Source organism: Chrysemys picta, chromosome 16 (assembly GCF_011386835.1).
Source record: "Chrysemys picta bellii isolate R12L10 chromosome 16, ASM1138683v2, whole genome shotgun sequence".
In the NCBI taxonomy this organism is placed as follows: Eukaryota; Metazoa; Chordata; order Testudines; family Emydidae; genus Chrysemys; species Chrysemys picta.
In genome coordinates, this window is record NC_088806.1 from 26,355,457 (window position 1) to 26,373,902 (window position 18,446).

Consider the following 18,446-nt stretch of genomic DNA (forward strand, 5'->3'; position numbering starts at 1 on the left):
TTTGCTTAGAGTCTCTGCTAGGTTAGAGGGCTTGGGAGCAGGAAGCACTGTTTCCTACTTCTCCCTCTGAGCCCCTTGCCACATCCTCTTCCTCTGGGAGTAGCCTTTGATTCCTGGGGGGAATCAGGCATGCTGAACTCCTCACTAGAGTAGCCCCAGAAGATGCAAGACATAACCCCAAGGTGGTCAGGGCCTCCATCAGAAGTGACTAGATAGTTGCAGAACGAGAAGTCCCAGGCTCAAACAGGATTTTTTGACAGAGTGAGCCTTGATTTTCTCTTCGCAAGTCTGTGTTAGCCAGGACAGCACTATTCTCTACTGGCTGGAGACAAACAACCAGCAAGTCCCTTCTCTCTACAGGGTGGATATCACCAAACAGTTTCAGAACACTAGCTCCATCTGCTGGCAAGGAACTATACCCAAGAGTCTGACCTAGCACAGAAGATCGAAGATTGGTCTTTCTTACTGCCTTTGCCTACAGAGTTACCAATGTCTTTAGGGGCAATAACATCAGAAAGCTCAGTTTTAAGTCCAGCTATAATCTGTGTCTTACTTCCCCTGCCAGTGAGTGCTACAGGTAAACCTAATTTCCATAGAGGAGTATTCTTGATGACCAGGTCAATATGGTGGGTTTTGCCAACTGCTAATCCAAACACCAAATGGTATAAATGGCTTGTGCAGCACATATTAAGCAACCCCTCAGGACTGGAGCACCTCTGTAATACATAACTGATTCTTCTGTAGCATAAAGGCAATATCGAGTTATTGATGGAGAAGCTTCAAAGATGTGTACCAAAGTATCAGATACCACTGTAAAATCAGGAGGTAAGGGTGTTCACCTGTGATGGGATCATAATCCAGAGACATTCGGCTGAAGGCAGACGTGGCATTGGAGATATCAGACAGTGTGCGACGAGCTGTGGCAATTGGTAAAGGTGGTTTGGGGATATCATATCCATCTTCTTCATTCTCAGACTCTTCTGGGCCATTGCTGGCATTGGCTGCAGCCATATCCCCCTCATCTAGACAAATACACACACAATTAGCTCCAAGTGCTAAAAGGAGCCTTCTCTTTCTTGAGACAGGCTGTACATTCCATTCACATCAGTCCACATGCCTTCGCAGAGCAGATAGCTATGGGTCTCTTGTTGAAACCCCTAGTCCAGAGGAAGTTCTTTCCAGGAGGCAGTGAGTAAAAAGTATCACAGTGGAAGAGTTGTAAATGCCTACCCCTGCCTCAAGTGGTACATTATTTTTTAAAAACCCATGTGTCTCTCTCTCACACACACACTTCAGCTTTCCTGCTTAACTTTACACTATGCTTGCGGAGCAAGGCAGATGCCTTTAAGATCCCTCCCTCAATATATACACACTATCTTGAGCATGCTCATTCTTGGCTATTCCCTTCCAAGAAGCAATGGCAAAGTCATTCTGAAGCTGTGTTAATGTGGGGCAGGGGCTGTGAAAAGAGACACGTCTTGCATCAATCCCCAAAAGGGTCAAGACTTGGGTTCACCTTGATCCCCAATGACAGAAAATTCCAGTGTCTCGGGACATCAGTGAGAATGCTAGCACGCCAAAACAATTTGCCCTAGAGACATGCTGTGTGATATCCCCACTAATCAGAACTGCCACATAGGCCTTTGCCTACTCCATTGAGAATCAGCGACTTGAAAAGGAGTGTGTCAGATACACGCACAGGGAGGAATTTCATCAATTCAGTAAAAACTACCAATAATTATGATGAGAATTAATGGGAACAGCTGGAAACAGAAAGATGACAAGTCTGGGCTGACAATTTCCATCCCAGCTACCTACAGCAACTACTACTTCATACAAAATCTTCATAACAATGATTTCTTTAAGCAACTGATGAGTGTCTTAACCCCATGTTAGATCAGGTTCTCTTTACTGACATCCCAGTTCGCAGTCTGTAGGCAATGCCAATTGATCACTTACGCATATGACAAACTATTTACCTTGAACAGCAAGTGACACCTCTGTTAAATGATAGCTTAAATGCTATTTAAACTGGGAATCTTATCTATTCACTCCTACCCAATTTCTCTCCTGGGTGCTTTATAACATGCATTCATGCCCACTCACCAGAAGTGTTGGTGGTCTCCAAGTCAGAGGATGTTGCCTGGGACTGAATGTTGTACATAGCTTCATACATACAGACATTATTTGACTGGTCACACTCCAACTCTCTGAATGAAAGGTGGGAAAAAAATGTTCCCTTCAGACATGCAACAGTAGCTTCCTCCTTGCCTAAAATCTGTTATTTAGATTCCTCTCAGATGCATGCTGTGATATGAAGCACAGCTCTGCTACCTACTTTCTTTCAGAGAACATTTGCTCTCATACACATTCTGACATTGTCTCCATTGCAACAGAACAGATCAAAATTTAACTGGTATAACTGGAAAGTGAGGGAACAAAGCTGTACATAGAATGTCACATTTCTCTGTCTGCTGGTGTCAAAGGAAAATGGCCTGGGGGCAGGGGTGAACTGATTCCACTATAAAGGACTCTGAGACCAGAGCAATGTTCACATTTCATTTACCCCACTACTCTAATCTAGTTCTGGTCAATACCAGTGGGAAACAGACAGCAGGTAAACCACGGGAATAAAACCTCAGCCAGAATAAATGAACAAGCCTCCTTAGACGGTTGGGGTTGTAAACTGAGCAGAAACAACTGTAGTCTCACCGTAAACCATGAGTCATTTCCAAAGGCAGTTTGATCTCTGGTTTTTGTAGGGCAGGACCAGGTGGCACCAGAGGCAGAGAGGATGGTGACATGTATTCAGTATCCTCATCGCTTTCAGACTGTTCCCCAGGTTGCAGTTTTGGTACAGGCAGTGGTCTGGGGGCAGAAGGAGGAGGATGAAGAGCATTTGAAAAACAGTTAATGCAAATAAAAACAAACAACTGTTAATCCAAACAACAACAAAATAGCACCCATCAGCTCTCAAGCGCTGAAAGCCAAAGCTTCAAGCAAGGCTTTTCAAACTGATTCTGACTGAAGCAACAACCTGGCTTACTGGAATTCTGAGCTGTGTAATTGTGAGAATTGTGAGACCCACCTTGCCGGTGAAATAATTAGCAAAAGCCTTGTCCAAGGTGAGTGGTAACAGTGACATATAGATATCCTAGCCACTGGAGGACCTTACATTTCAACCTCATGCCATATGTACTCTGTATCTAAGGCACAGGACACTGCACACCAGTTGTCTGAGACGGCAACAGTCCTGGGTAATTACCATTCCATCACCACTCGAAATGACCAGTTGTAGATCTAATACTAAGGATACTTGCTGAGAGATTTACTTTTCCTTGTTCATATGTTTTTAACAATCCAGAGCTTGAAAACTAAACTCAGGCCATCTATATAATGTAAAATTCTAACCCTGGTCCCAAAGAGTACCGAAATGTGACTACAGACCCAGAAGTACATTTCTGCCCTCTCTACAGCAATCCTGAAACGGATTATCTCTACTACAAGAAAAGAGCCTTCATTCGAAAGTAACACACCTGACCGCTAGAGAGTAGATAGCATTGGCAGACGAAGAGGGTTTTATTTTGGGGTGCTCATAGTCTGAGCCTGTTGGGGGACCACTGTTCAAGTTCTGCAAAGAAAAAACGATAGGTTAGAAATAGCACGACTGTCAGCAGATTCAAACAGACATCAATGTCCCATCACCCGAATCACCAATTCTTGTCTGAGAAAGGAGAGCTTCTTTGACCTTCTGAATCATCCATTTAAAGAAACCTTGCACCTGCAAAAGAATCTGTTGATATCTAAAAAGTACACTGGCTTTCAAACTCTGAAGAAGCTTGGAGTTGGAGGAAGCAACAGATAAGGGTTAAAGAAGGAAAGGAAGTAAAATGTTCTGGGAAGCATTTCTTCTTGACTGAAACATACTGCATCACAATGTGTTATAGGTGGTAGTTGGGGTATCAGTCCCCAAACTCAACACAGACTTTGGTATGCGTCAATTTTTTTTTATATGTATATGTATAAAAACAACAACATGCATTTCCCCCAAACCAGCTCCAAATATAAAAATATCATCACTGGCTTAAAATCCAACATCAATAGTGACTGTATATTGTTGCCAACCATTTAAAATGAGCTGGGCTCTTAGTCCAGCTGTCAACGGACAAAGAAACCACACCCCAAAAAAGCCCACCACAACCAGCACTACCTGACACCTTCCTGGCTGTCTCAAAAGAGAGGCCAAAGGACAGAATGGGCCATAGGGACTGAAGTCTCCTCTCCTACAGACCACTCTGGGCTGGGTGCGATGCATAATCCAAGGGCAATGACATCCCATAGGAGGATTTATTGCTCACAGCTCTTGATCCAACACTTAGAATTTGTATGAAAAATGTGAACAAAAATGACAGCTCAGCTTTATCATGACTTCAGAGAAGTCTTACACAAGCAGCATCCCGTCTCTCCCACTCACAGGAAGCAGTCCTGCACCACTAGAAAGCAGGATGCCACCACACCCGGTGACTTACCGCTGTGGTGTCTAAGCTGAGCGTACTCCCATGCCTAGGAGCATCAGATCTGGAATCCACCTGAGATGGGAGTGAGAATGGGAGTGAATGCCGGTTCGTCAACTCTCTTCCTGCCCAAGGGTCACTAGGACTGAGAGCGGCAGACGGCGCTTTTGGAATTGGCCGCAATGGCCAGGGCTCCCCCTGACGGCCGGAGGGTACGGGGGGTAATTTGTCTCTGGAAGGACAGTCTCCTGGTGTACAGGGTAAAGGACGTCTCTGAGGTCGGCTCTCTGCCCCAATGGAATATGGCCTGTCTGGTGGGGGCGGTGGTGGGAGATCTCTGAGCGTTGGAGGTACCGGCAAAGGTTTATCTTTATGGAGGGGACCAGGAGCAGCCTGTAAGACAACATCAGACATTTAAAACCACAGCTTAACAAGCAGGAAGTCCAGCTCACTGCACATACCCCAGTTACGAGGCTTCTTACACGAAATTAACTCTAGGGCAGCTGAAGACATGAAATAACTCCCAGCTATATCCTCCATAGACCTTTAGATACAACATTTAACCATTTAGGGCTAGGAATATATACTAAGTCCCAGGTTTGCTTTCTTGCTGTCCACCATGGCACCATACAGGATCCCTACCAGAATTCATACTATTTCATCAAACTTCTTGTACAGATTGATTTCACAAGTTAATTTTTATCAAGCACTGATTAATAAGATTGGTTATTTTCCCACCTGACCTTTCAGCACCAACCCTCAGCCTCTCCCACCCACTCCAAAAAAAACCAACAACCACCATTACACCCCACCTAGAAATGCTACCAATACTGTGCTTCCTCCTTCTACTGGTCATTAAGGAAATATGACCATCTCCTCCTTTTAACTCCCTTCCCCTTCCTTAGTTTCCTGTCTGGAAAAAAAATGTTTGGTGGAAAAACTGGGAAAGGAGGGGAAACTGTAAAGGGAATACAAGAACCAACTTCACACAGCGAGGCTACTAGCTGGAATAAACAGTTCCATAAATGCAGCTCCATGTGGAGTAGTCAGAGGTGTACTGGCTGAAGACTGAGAGAGAACTGGGGGAACTGTGGGCCCTCCTTGGATGGAAGAAAAGAGTTGGTCTGAGATGACTTGTGTAGAGGAAGGAAGAAAAGGTAGAGTCTGAAGAGAGAGTCAGGACAGTCTACCACTTTTCCATAGCTCCCCCACACTCAATAAAGGACCTTGGAGGAGGGTGAAAAAGAAGAAGACTTCACCTTGGAAGTGGTCCCAGGGCTGGAAGCTCCAGAAGGGATGGACACACGTTGCTGCAGAAGATCTAGTCGTGGGGGTACTGGGGGAAGTGAGGCTTGTGGAGCCACAGAGAATGGAGAAGGAGGGCGCTCAACCTGGAAAGAGAAAATTAAGCAAATGAACAAGAGTCAACCCGTAGAGAAGCCATCCTATCTAAAGCACCACATCCCTCCTGCCTTCAAGCTCTGCCCCTCACGTTACCTTGCTGCAGCTTGAAATGAAATTACTACATTAACACCAAGCATGCAATAAGAGGTCATGTTTGTTTCATAGCACTGCAGCATTTGTCTGGAACAAACCTCGTGAATCACCAACAGGCCCAACTCTGGCACTTGGCCACATGAGCACATACCTAAAAACCTCACTCTAAAAGGCTTATAAATTGTTTGGTTGGACCAACTATCTGTAATACTGGTACTGGATTTGCAGTAGGCACCACCAGAGGGCATGCTCCATTATATTAACGGCAGAGCATGGGGAGTGAGCAGAGTTATATTATAGAGGTGTGCAAGTTGTCCCTTTGCCATGACGGCACTTACAGCAATCATTAGCGTGCACCAGGAGCGGTGTCAAAACCTTCCTTCTTGTCCTTGGAGAACTGTTTCACCACCTGACAAATCAGAACAGTCACTCCTTTTTTCCTCATCTTTAGAAGAGTTGCTTTATGATACAGGCAAGAGCATGGTAACTTTGAACAGCTTGACAGAATTTGTAAGCATCTGGTGCTGGCACATCTGGAGCACTCGCCTACTGCAAACCACAATGGGAGTCATGTCATGTCAAGGGAACTGTGTCCTGACTCCAAGAAATGACAAGCTGTACCGCACTCATCTCCAAAACGGTGCCTTGGAACTTCAAATGCTGACTACAAAAGAATTTACAACCGGGATGAATCAAGGTGGATCATCATTAAATCTGAACAGAGGATTCTTTATGAGAAGGCCCTGTTTTATATAAAGTGAAACTAATTATTTAAAAAAAAAAAAAAAAGATCAGATTCAAAATCTTTTTCCCTAGGCACCAGAACAACTAACTGCTGATGGGCAAGGGGCAGCAATGAGCCAACAGAAAAAACAAAACAACAAACCACTGTGCAGTGATTCATAAAGAATGCCTCACTTGCACACATTTCCCTGGCAGGAAGCAGCATTGATGGAAGGCAATCATCAGACCTTTATTACACAGATTAATCAGACAACATATTCAGAGACGACAGTCCAATTGACTTGCTCAGCAAAACAGACTGCCCTCTACTTAGTTCAGTCATCAGCACCTTGGAAAAACTCCTTCTCTAGCTGGTTGCTTATACTCAAGCCCTGAGGAAAATGACTCAATTTCTGCTGATAAGGCGGATTACAGATCATAAATCAAAAGCAGCATTGCTCAGCATGCCGAGAAGGATTATAAATATAGGTCTTGCATTTCAGTAGGTGAATTGAGTTATGTCACTCTGCTAATGGCTTGGACAAAGCCCCAGCTTCCAGGACAACATATACAATATCAGAGCTACTGGTATGTAGAACAATATCACCTGACTGAACTGGTAAGATCTGGCTGAACTTACGTTTCAATAGTATGGCACTTACCATCTCTGTACCAACCACGACCTGGAAATACAGAGGGCAGTTTCCATTCTGGGGCTCAACAACTCCAATGTGCACAGTCAATGAGACAAAAACCAGCTTACTCTGTGTCTACTGCCACATCCAGTTGTATGTGCCTAATGGGGCCTTTACCTTAGCACCAGCCAATTCTTTCATCATGAAGAGGGAATCATCCGCTCTGTCATCTTCATCATCATCATAGTTTGGGGAGGGAGCTCCCTCTGCACACTGCCGCAACAATCCTCCTCCTCCTCTGGGATCAAATGGGTCCACTACAATGGGCTCCGTGCCTTTGATTTCACAACGGCAGAAAGGACAGCCCTGACCTTCCGATTCCTGGTGGGGGAGAGGAAGAAACCTATTAAAACAACCACTGTTATGAAAACAAGTAAAATGGACAGTAACTCATCAGACAAAAGAAGTTTAGTATCATCTTTTCAGCAGGTGTATTTTGGTGGAGGGGAGGAGGGAAACAGGAATTAAGACTGCACTATAAATATAGCATGATCCTTATCATTTGGAGTAAAACAAAAAAAATGGGTTTTTAAAAGGCCCTCCCACCCACACCATTCTTAAGGCAAGAAAGTAGTCGCTATGTCACAAACAAGGAGGAAAAGGTAGGAGAGTCTAGTGAGTAGAACCAGTTTTGAACACAGAGTCCAAAGTCTGCACCCTACGGGGACAAGACTCTAGCATCCTTTACAATAGATATATTGATATGAATTTCAAGCTAGGCTTTCAGCTCCACTACCAAATCATCAGTACCCATAAGGGTCTAAACAGTTCTGAGAAGGAAGGAAGGAAAAGATACATCACCCGGCCCAAAGACAGACCAACTTCACTCAAAAAGAGTGCACAAATGGGGCAATTCCTTACCTGCCATGCAGTGAGACAGGAAGTGCACATCAGGTGTCCACATGGCTCAATCTTCACGTCCTTGTCATTTTCAGCACAAATTTTACACAGCTGGAACGTGGAACCCATCTCGCAGTACAATTCATATTGTTCCTTGAGGGAAGGCAAACAAAGATCATTCACTCTGGAATATAATGTGCCTCGTTTGTCATAACTACAAGAAATCCACCCCAATATTCACACAGAGAAAAAAAAAATCAAAAATCACAGCATCAAACCACAGCTCAACAGAAACAGACATTTGCAAACGTTACATTGCAATTTTATGTGCTAGAGACTTCTGTAAGCAATGCTTCTGTCAAGCTCTGAAAAAAAATGGACTTGAAGCTCTCTTAAAAGAGCCTGGCAGCCTTTCAGTATAGATCTTCAAGTTCAACTTAAGGTCACATAGGTCAGGGATAAAAAGACATACGAGTTGGTGTGTCCCTCTGCCAGCACTATCATATTACTCTAAACAAGGAACCCAAAACTTATCAGCCCTAGACAGAGATGAAGCTTTGTTTGATGTTTTCAATCTATCTTCCCCAGCCCAACCACTCAAAGATTTTTTTGTGTCTTACAAGACCTAATATAGCTGCTTTGTACACAAGGAACCAGTGTATTAAGCAGATGAGGAGGTCTGAAAATGGAGAGAAGTGGTGCTAGTTTGACAGGACAGAATCCTCTTGCTCACCTGTGTAACTTTAATGTGGTCCTGAGGTGTAGGCTCACATAAACCGGTCAGGTCAGGATTCTGATTCCGACCATCAGGAAATAAATAACTACAACAAGTAAACAAAACGTAAGATTTAAAGAAAGGCACTTTTCTTTTTCTAAAACCCTTTTTTATCTCTTTAAAAAAAATGCAGAGGTCAACTATGCTTGAACACTGATCACTCAACAAAAGAAAAGTCTGCCTATAGGTTCAGCTTGGTATCCCCTCGTAGGGGCACTTTACCATGCAAAGACTGAGCAGCTCAGAACTTTCAAACCAGGGAAAGCCCCCTATTATACCACACTTATCAATATGCAAACAAGAAGTCTGTCATGGTTTCCCCTTTGCCAATGATCAAATGATTCTGTTTTTTTTAAATAAAAGGCACCCTCAGCCCCCAATCTTCTCTTCTTATATGACCCACCCTGCAGTTATGTCTTAATGATGAAACTAACACCCGAAGAAAGAAAACTCATGTCATAACTCATAATCCTAATTTTTGTGACATCAGTATAGGGTCAAATCGAAGAAGAGGCTAGGCTGACAGGAAACTACAAGCCAGACATGTAAGTTTAACAGTGGCACTGAGAAGGAGAGACAAGCAATGAAAAAAATGGCGCTCTCTATGAATATTCTCAAGAGTCAAATTCCCTCTTTTAGAACGCAGTTCAGTAAAGCAATTAAGCTTGTGAGCAGTTTCATCGACCTCAACAGGACAACTAATATGTTTAAAAGTGCTTTGCTGATTCAGGGCTTAAATAAAGAGGAAGAACTGCGCAATGTCCACCCGCACAATGTCACTGTCAGCTGCATGACCACTGCAAAACGCTGCACTTGTCACCAGACACAATGACACGTGACAGAATCCACTAGGTATGTTCTATCATCCCACTCATTTCAAAAGATACATTAACCAGTGACAGGATTAAGGCAGGTAAATCATAGGATGCACAGCAACAGGGTACGTTGTACACTCACCACAGACTGAACAAGCACAACATGCTACAGGCTAATGCAAAGTTACTTACAAGCCTTCCCTGAAGCCATCTATCAGCGCTTGAAAAAGAGGTTTGTTGTGGGGGATAGTCTGGAGAATGTTCCCATCTGCAGTGACGTAACCGATGGCCCACTGACCAAGTCGCGTACAGCTCAATCGGAATATGTAACTGAAAAGAGACAAAAGAACAGAAACTCCAAGTTTGGGCTCGATCGGCCAAAAAAAAGTTAAGTGCCAAGTAGGTAGCCTCCATCTAGCTATCTCAAGATGGAAGATAAAGACAAGCTGAAGTAGCTGGAGGATTTCTACCAGCTTTTACCACTTTACTCACTTGTAGCTCAAAGGGAGAACCCTGCAGTCTGATACGAGTGAAGCATCTAAAAACTCGTGTGTGTGTGTGCTATTAAACACAGAATCCACAGCAATAAGGATGAGTGTCCTCACACTCACTTGCTGTTTCAAATTAAGTTTTTTAAAAGATTATACAAGGTTTCCATTTTTAAAAGTAGCTTGCAACCAGTGGTCTCCAGAGACGAGAGGCAATAATCCCCTCCCCTGCCACAGCACACTGTAATAGCGACCAGCAAGTAAGGCCCCGCTGAACCTTCACTGACACGGTAGGTGCTGCAAAAGTAACTAACTAGAGGAGTTAGCAAGAGTCCTCAAAAAGGCAACTGCTACCAAGCACTAACCTGCCAGGTTTGTGGATGAATTTCTGAAGCCGTGCTTTCACCTCATCGTAAGTTAGGAACGCCATGTAACCAGGATGAGTCACTGCTAGGCTATTCCAGTTCCTGAGCAAAGAGGACCACGGCTAAAGAAAGAACAAAGGAAATATTAACCATGCACATGATTGTCCTGCATCTAAAGAGGTCAGTTCTTCAATAAACTAGAGTTCTTATTCCACTGCAGGGGCTAAAATTTAAATTTACAATCAAGCAGCATTCGGATTTGAGTATCACCCCATGGAGACAACACAAAATAGTAGCAGGAGGGTGACAAACCCTGCCAACATGCGAAGCGTAGCAGCAACAAAAAGGAAGCAGTGAAAGCCAGAAACGTAGATAGCAAGGCGGTTCAGTCGTAGAGACGTTGGCCCTTTCCCCTTAACCACACAGGAAAAATGTCCTTAGCCAAGTCTTGGCATCCCAAGAACCCCTTTCCCCTACACCTCCATGATAATTCAGTCAGAGAGGCTACAGTGGAGTTGCCTGTAAGGCGATGGAGCAACAAAAAGTATCGCAAAGCTTGGGGATAACAGTGTTATAGTCTGCCCATGCAAGGCTACGATTGGTGGCCATCCCTGGGGGGGGGGGTGGGGAGAAGAATGAGGTATAAATATTGCTGTTATCTACTAGTGCTCGCAGAAAGGAAACTATGCAACTCTGTGTACTCAGTTCAACTAGCAACTGGACCAAAACACAAAATCAAAGAACACTTTCCGTCTCCCCTTTAGCTAGATGGAAGGATAGGCAACCTTAAAGGTGAGGAAGAATGGATAATTCAGAAGGTTTAACAGGTAGGGAAAAAAAGGGGAAGAAACCACTAAGTGAGACATTTATCAATGTAGTAGTCAAAACACCATTGGGAAAGAAATCCCAGTCAATATACCTTTAACAAATACCAAGGGATTAGCCATTCTGCTCACAAGGAAGACAGCCCAGGAATGGCTACCACTCCCACAACCATTCTGGGGAAACTAACTGAGAGGTGAGACAGGGATAGAGACGAGGAATCCAGAAGATTAAGCAAAGAATTACAAACTAGAAACTATGACTCGTCTCGGTCACTGACATGCTGCATGGCCTCAAGAAAGTGACTTAACTTCTCTGTCTCAGTTTCTCTGTCTGTAAAATATGGAGAGTGATACCTAATGACCTAATCTCACCAGGGTGTGGTGAGAATATTGTCTGTACAATGCTGTGAATGGATAAAGCAATATACAAATGCTAAGTGTTATTATTAATGTACACAAAGTCAAGAGAATAAGCTTATTAGTGTATTAACAACTCCTAAACCACTTTTCACATACTCAAGCAGAAAGAAGTACACAATGTGACCAGCTGCACTACAACACTGCATATAGGAATTTTTCAGTTAAACACATCTTAATTACAACCCACCCTATCACATGGGAAAAAGGCAGGTCAGAGCCAAAGAAGTAAGTGTTTGTTCTTGTAAATATCCAATTGCACCATCAGAAGCTACACTCTTTATCCAAGTACTACTGCTGACTCAGATTTTTTTTTAGGTTTTCACCCAAAATTAATATTGATTCCATTCAACAATATCGATGTTTATTTCATAAAGAAAACATGATACGTTTATAACACATTTTGGTTGTGGCAACTCAAAAGCCAGGAAATCTGAAGTTCCACAGTGTCATTCCGACCTAAATACGCCCCCACAGAAAAAAATGCAACAATAAAAGGGCACAAGGGAGGGTTAGGGATGGACTGATAGAGTGAGCTTCACATTTCCTGGCTCATGGAAGCCTGTCACAACTTCAGTTTAAAACGGACTTTTAAAGTGGGAAAAATTGATTCGGGGAGGGATACTGAAAGTGTGCTACAATTACAATTTATTTTTGGAAAGCTTTTTTGCCCCTTTTGGCAAGAAACACCACACAATGCTACCGAACAGCAGAGCTCTAAATCTTAAAAAAAACATATAAGGGGAAAAGAAAAGTCAGTATAGTATTAACAGTGTTATTTAAGGCCTGGCTTCCTCTAGTATGAAGGTCTAAGCAGTAGGCTACATATATTTCAAATGGGTTTCAAGTGACTCACGTTCCTCTGCCCTTACCTGAAAGAGTCGGGTAAAGATATCAAATTCAAACACTGAAATGTAGTCATTGCATGTCAAGTCAATAGTCGACTTCAGGGCCATGGCCTCTAGTCCTGAACTGATAGGATGCACCTCATGCAAGGCCTGGCGGAAGGTCTTCCATGGGACAATAGTCCTGGTGGGGGAGGAGGGGAAAAATCCACAAGTGTGAAAGGAGCTCAGAAACAGCATCACGCAATGCCACAGTGTTACACTCTATATATTATATATCCACACACAGGCACCTTCAGTTAGAAAAGGAAAGTAAGACAAATCCAACTGAACTCAGAGAGAAAATTACTCTTGTCAAGCGTGAGGGAGAAACTTCCCTGCCCAGCTCTGGTCTCCCTTCCCCCCCATCCCGTTAACGCCTGTGCAACCAACAGTTCACACTGAAAAACAGTACATACAGCACTTGCTATATGATGTCATCATTTGAGCCATTTCATCTTTCAGCAGCAGGCACAGGAAGAGTTAATTTAAGTCTCCCTGGAGCAGAGACCTAGACAGTCAAACGACAGCACACAGCTGTCTAGAGAGATGATTTGCCTGTATGTAGCTGGAGACCAAAACTTGAACCTTCTGTATAACTGAGCGTTTTTCCCTTTTGAAATATATAGTGGAAGCCTATAAAAAGATCCCTGAAAAGAGCTTACCAATCTTCAGACTCCTATCTCTTGGAGAAGTCCAACTGGTTTCATTTTTTGACTCCCAATTGTTAATCTATTAATTTAGTATCTGTGATGTACTAATTACACTGTTTACATGGTGTGTCTTTAGTCTGAAGTCACTGTCCCATTCCATTAACCCGTCTCCTCTAATATAGTTATTTCTAAAATTAATACAGTCAGTGTTTTATTAGATTTAAAAAATAAATCTGACATTTCATTGGCCTGTACCTAAATATACATTGCACTTAAGTTTCTTCTTTATTCCATCTTAACTTGGCCATTTTGCAAACTGAGCAAGACAAGCAATACATAAATGCTAAAATATTATTAGAAAGAAAAAAGGGATTAGGAGACTGGAAAGACTAATTGAAGGAAAAGTTAAAAGAACTTAATTTGAACAGCCTGGCTAGCAGACAACTAATGTGGGAAACACGATAACCATTTGCAGGCAGGAAAGAAAAAGGAATTATTTAGGATGGCTGGAAGTAATGGGATTAATTAAGAAAAGGAAAGTTGAAGCTGAATGTCCAGGGAAACTTCGTAACATAAAATAATCCCCCAGAGAAAGTGGGGAAAGCCCCATCACTTGACATATTTAAATAAAGACTGGACAAAGAACTGGAAAATATAATGTGGGGAACAATCCCGTACTGGACCTTGGAGAATAGACTAGATGATCTAATAGGTCTTTCCCATCACTAATTTTATGATTAATTTGACAAAACATCATCACACTCCATAAAGCAGAAGTAATATTTAAAACCAATGCACCTATGAATTTTGTTCTTGCATCTCTCATATTAAGCACATTTAGAAACTTACTTTTCCCCAAAAGCTTTTCTCCAGAACTCTGCAGCATCTGCCTTGGTGATCCGGAACGTATCTCCTTGGAAGAGGCCACTTGGGAAAATGCCTTTCAGTTCCGCCAGCATATGGCTGAATATCAGGGACAATTTTGTCAGGTTACGCCTGCAAACGATTACAAAAGCAGAAGTTTCTTTTTAAAAAGAAAAATGTGACTTTACACTGTTTGTGGGTAAGTCAGACAGATGCAGAAGTAGCTTGAAGGAAATCCAGAAACTCTATCCCGCCCGATTGAAAAATGCTCCCAAATGGGGGACTTTTCAAACATGCATTTATAGTTCTCAGCACATTTTGTCCAACACATAGCACTTAAAGAGATTTACATTCTGGAAGTGCTGGATAAACATTGACTAATAAACTAACCCTCGCTACTTTTCTGAGGTTAGGGGAGTATTTTAAGCTTCATTTTGTAGTTAGGAGAAAGAGGTTAAGAGACTTGCCCAAGGCTACACAGCAAGTCAGGTGGCATAGCAGGATTAGAATTCAAGAGGCCTTAACTTCATGTCTCGTGCTCAAGTCCTTACACCATGTTGACTGTAAGGGATGCTACTTTTTAGTTAGGCAAAACTAAACTGAGGCACAGCCTTACCCCCAAAGTCTTATAGGAGAGCACACTGTCGGAGAATAACAGAGTTCTCACTTTTTGTTTGAGTACAGCAAGTCAGATGCTTTATTTATTTATTATTAGCATAACTCTTGCTAACGAACTGTCATGCATTGCATCCCCTTCCTGTCAGTTCTTTCTCTGCTTCCACAACACCCTCTCCTCCAACCCCCAAAGGAGTCAAAATAACACTCTTCCTGGCTGAGGGCAAGAGCTTAGATGAAACTGATCGTGATGGCACCATAGAAACATGGGAGATGGCTCTCTGCTCCTGGATGGAAGGGGTGTTTATTTGCTTTCTTCCCTCACCCACCCTTTATGCAGGAAGGCTCCTTTTCTCTTCCTCCTCCCCACCACCACTGGGTGGTGGGAAGGACAGAGCTCCAGACTAGGAATGGGGGAAGTCCAGTAGTTTCTGTCCCACTCCACATGGGAGACAGTAAAGAACTACTGGCACGAATGCTGGTGTCAGGTAGAACAGGGAGAGTGCTGCTTTGTTTAATGCTTTTTCTAAAGACAATGGAGGCAGATCGCTAACGATCAGTGGGACTCGGCAGCAGAAGAGCTGCCCAGCCTGCACCGCACCCACAGTAGGTGGCACAAGCAGCTCCCCCACCTCAGCACTAAAAATGCCTTGACTACTGACCCACCGTGGGAGTGGGATTCGCTCACACAGAACAAGTTTTTAAACATGTTATCTTTAAGGACACTATTGAAGGGTAATACATCCTTGAACGCAGTATTAGTCTGGATGCACCAGCTACTTCTTCACTAATTTCTAATACTCTTTGTTTTGATTAGTTCTGTGAATGATGCCATCTGCAGTCACTAAACTGGAACTATAGTTTTCAGCCAGATGTCCCCACTCTGCTCACGTTGCCCTCCTAGATGAAATAAACTCATTCAAGTGCAAGTTCTGCCATCCTGGCTCACTTCAGAACTGGACTCTAGCTTCAGCCCATAAAGAGAGCTAGTCACTTCTTCACTTTCCCTTCTATTACCATTTGCAAACACTTCTCCATCAACCTGTGCACCAAAATGCAGAGGGAGACAATTTCAACACGAGTTACAGAGTTTTCTTGTCCTCTAATATTCCCAGAATTCAAACACAAACTGGAGCCAAACTGTGCTCTCTATATTACCCCCATATTCACTCACCTGTTTTTTTTTTTTAATCCCCAATATTTTGGAGTTTTGTAAAGTCTGGAAAGAGTATTTCAAATTCCACATAGCCATAAAAAGTAAACATTTTGAGCCTCTATCTGAAAGTGTCATTTTTTGCCACTTTGTCTTGTTCTCATTCCTAAGCGTTTCATTTTCTGCCTTTGCTAATGGAGTTGTTTGGCACATGTACGGAACATGCTAGTTTGGGATTACAGGAATCTGCTCTTCCACTTTTTTTCAGGTGTGATCCCAGCAGATGCTCAGGCTGAACACAAGTACCAGCTAGAAGGTACACTCAGATGCTCTGCAGGAAGCAGCTCTCTCTTTAATAGTAGTCTCACAAGTTTATAGAGTCTTATTTAGACATATTACAACATCCAAAATTTATGTTAAAGTAGAACAAACACACTGACCATATGGTTCTAGATGCCGCAAGTCTCTGTACAGTTTTCTTTATTGTACAGAGGTTGGGTAAAGGACACCTGAACAAGCATACAATTAGAGGGGAATATAGATTCACTTATTAAAGTGAAGACTGTTAGTGTGTGCACCTTGCTTTAGTAGTGCAGTATGATTTCAGAGGGCGGGGCAAGTGCAGGGAACTTACATTAACATTCAGCAGCGTCAGTAACTCAACCTTGCATTTTTAGAAAGCTGGGCTGCCTCTGCAAAAGTGAGAATTTTACTGGCAGCATTTCTAAGAAAGGAAGATTGTCAGTGAAAGTCTGAAATATATGCCAAATGTGGCAGGACATAAAGATATTGGCTGATGAGATACTGCTCACTAGTTGAATCATGTTTGTAACCAAGTAAATAGTGGAAGTTTCATATAATTGAAATCAAGTTACAAGTATTAAGTGATATACAAAGAAAAGTTCTGAAGGTTTATTTTTAATGCAATGTGTCTCCTTTCAGCCCCCCCAAAGTATAAAATTTTCAAAAGCACCAAAGTAACTCAGGTGCCTGGGACTTAAGCTTCTAAACCACTCAGGTGCTTCTGAAAAATTTCCTCATTTCCATTGGGTAAAAATATATACTCCTACAAAAGTTTTCATGCTTTCGACAGCAGGCCAGAAGAACCAAGTATAGCTAGACTCTAAACTAGATGCCTTCCTACATGCTACCAGGGGCAATGGGACTTGGTTTGAGTCCATAAAGAACGGTTTGGTTTGGGATTTGGATCTCTATTAACGATCATGACTGGTTCTTTTGCTGACAGACCCTAAAAACTGTAATCAGACATGGGACATAATGAGTTAAGGGGCCCCAGCCATGCAACCTGTTCCCTCCGACTGCCCACTGAGTTTACTGATCTTCATCAGATGGTACACAGCATCTTTTTGATCCAACAAACGCATGATTAAAGACATGTATCTGTTTACATCATACATTGGAGCAGCGAGTGGAGGAAAGGGGTGCTTGTACTGTTCAGTGTGAATCTGCATTTTATCGAGGATATGCCCAGTTGCTAGAGAAGAGCATGTAACCAATTGAATAAATAAAAGCAAATGGAAAGTGAAGGACTGAACCAACAACATGGTCAGTTTCGCCACAGTCTGACATGGAAGAATTGACCAAACTAACTCAAACCATCAGCAAATACAGGGAACCTTCTTGTAACGTTAAGTGTAAATTGTAACAGGAAAAGCGGTCTCTCACCTCACTGCACGTCACTGATGGAAAGAGTTTCCAGGAAAGTAACACCATAAAGTTGAGCAAGATGATTAGATGAGCTAGCTTGGTAACGCTAGATTTCTGCTACTAAAGCAGCACAGTTTATAAGTATGGCTCAGGACATACACACTGCAGTTTATGAAGGGTTGGGGGGAAATTAATATCCCCAAAGACTATTGACCTCCCTGTGGCTGGCAGGCAGGGTTATGAATGTTTGAAAAGGATCTTGACAGGCTTAGGGGTGAATAACATAAAGGCCTTGGAGCTGAATAAAGTTAAGTTTCAACACTTTTCAATTCTACTCTCAAATTCTGATCTACAAATTGTTTCCAAAACAATTCTACCAAGGTCTAGGGATTTATAATTTCAGCTGCAGTCGAAGTTATTGTCACTTTCAGACAAGCATCACTTAAATCATCAAAATGAGAGAAGGGAGGGGGAGCCCTTTTAACAGCTTCTCTGAAGAGCGTACTGAAACTTGCCATTCTTTGACATGTGGTGACCAACTGCTGAAATATATCAACCGCCAGTGCTCTGCAATTCCCCAAAAAGTTACAGAAAGAAATTAAAAGTTACATCACCTTTGTAAAGAAATAATGACCCAAATATATGTTCGCAGTTTA

The 18,446-nt window shown here is 42.7% G+C and overlaps 1 protein-coding gene across 1 annotated transcript in view; it reads right to left on the reverse strand.

The window, feature by feature from the left end:
- Window positions 1-18,446, reverse strand: part of CBL (Cbl proto-oncogene) — a 52,738-nt gene that overhangs the window by 6,760 nt on the left and 27,532 nt on the right. The window contains exons 3-15 of the mRNA XM_005303777.5: window positions 14,340-14,486; window positions 12,826-12,982; window positions 10,713-10,834; window positions 10,052-10,189; window positions 9,003-9,090; window positions 8,291-8,422; window positions 7,547-7,750; window positions 5,774-5,905; window positions 4,530-4,907; window positions 3,537-3,631; window positions 2,713-2,868; window positions 2,107-2,210; window positions 840-1,022 (exon numbers count right to left, since the gene is read on the reverse strand). Coding sequence (XP_005303834.1) covers window positions 840-1,022; window positions 2,107-2,210; window positions 2,713-2,868; window positions 3,537-3,631; window positions 4,530-4,907; window positions 5,774-5,905; window positions 7,547-7,750; window positions 8,291-8,422; window positions 9,003-9,090; window positions 10,052-10,189; window positions 10,713-10,834; window positions 12,826-12,982; window positions 14,340-14,486 — 2,036 coding nt within the window. The remainder of the gene's footprint in view (window positions 1-839; window positions 1,023-2,106; window positions 2,211-2,712; window positions 2,869-3,536; window positions 3,632-4,529; window positions 4,908-5,773; window positions 5,906-7,546; window positions 7,751-8,290; window positions 8,423-9,002; window positions 9,091-10,051; window positions 10,190-10,712; window positions 10,835-12,825; window positions 12,983-14,339; window positions 14,487-18,446) is intronic.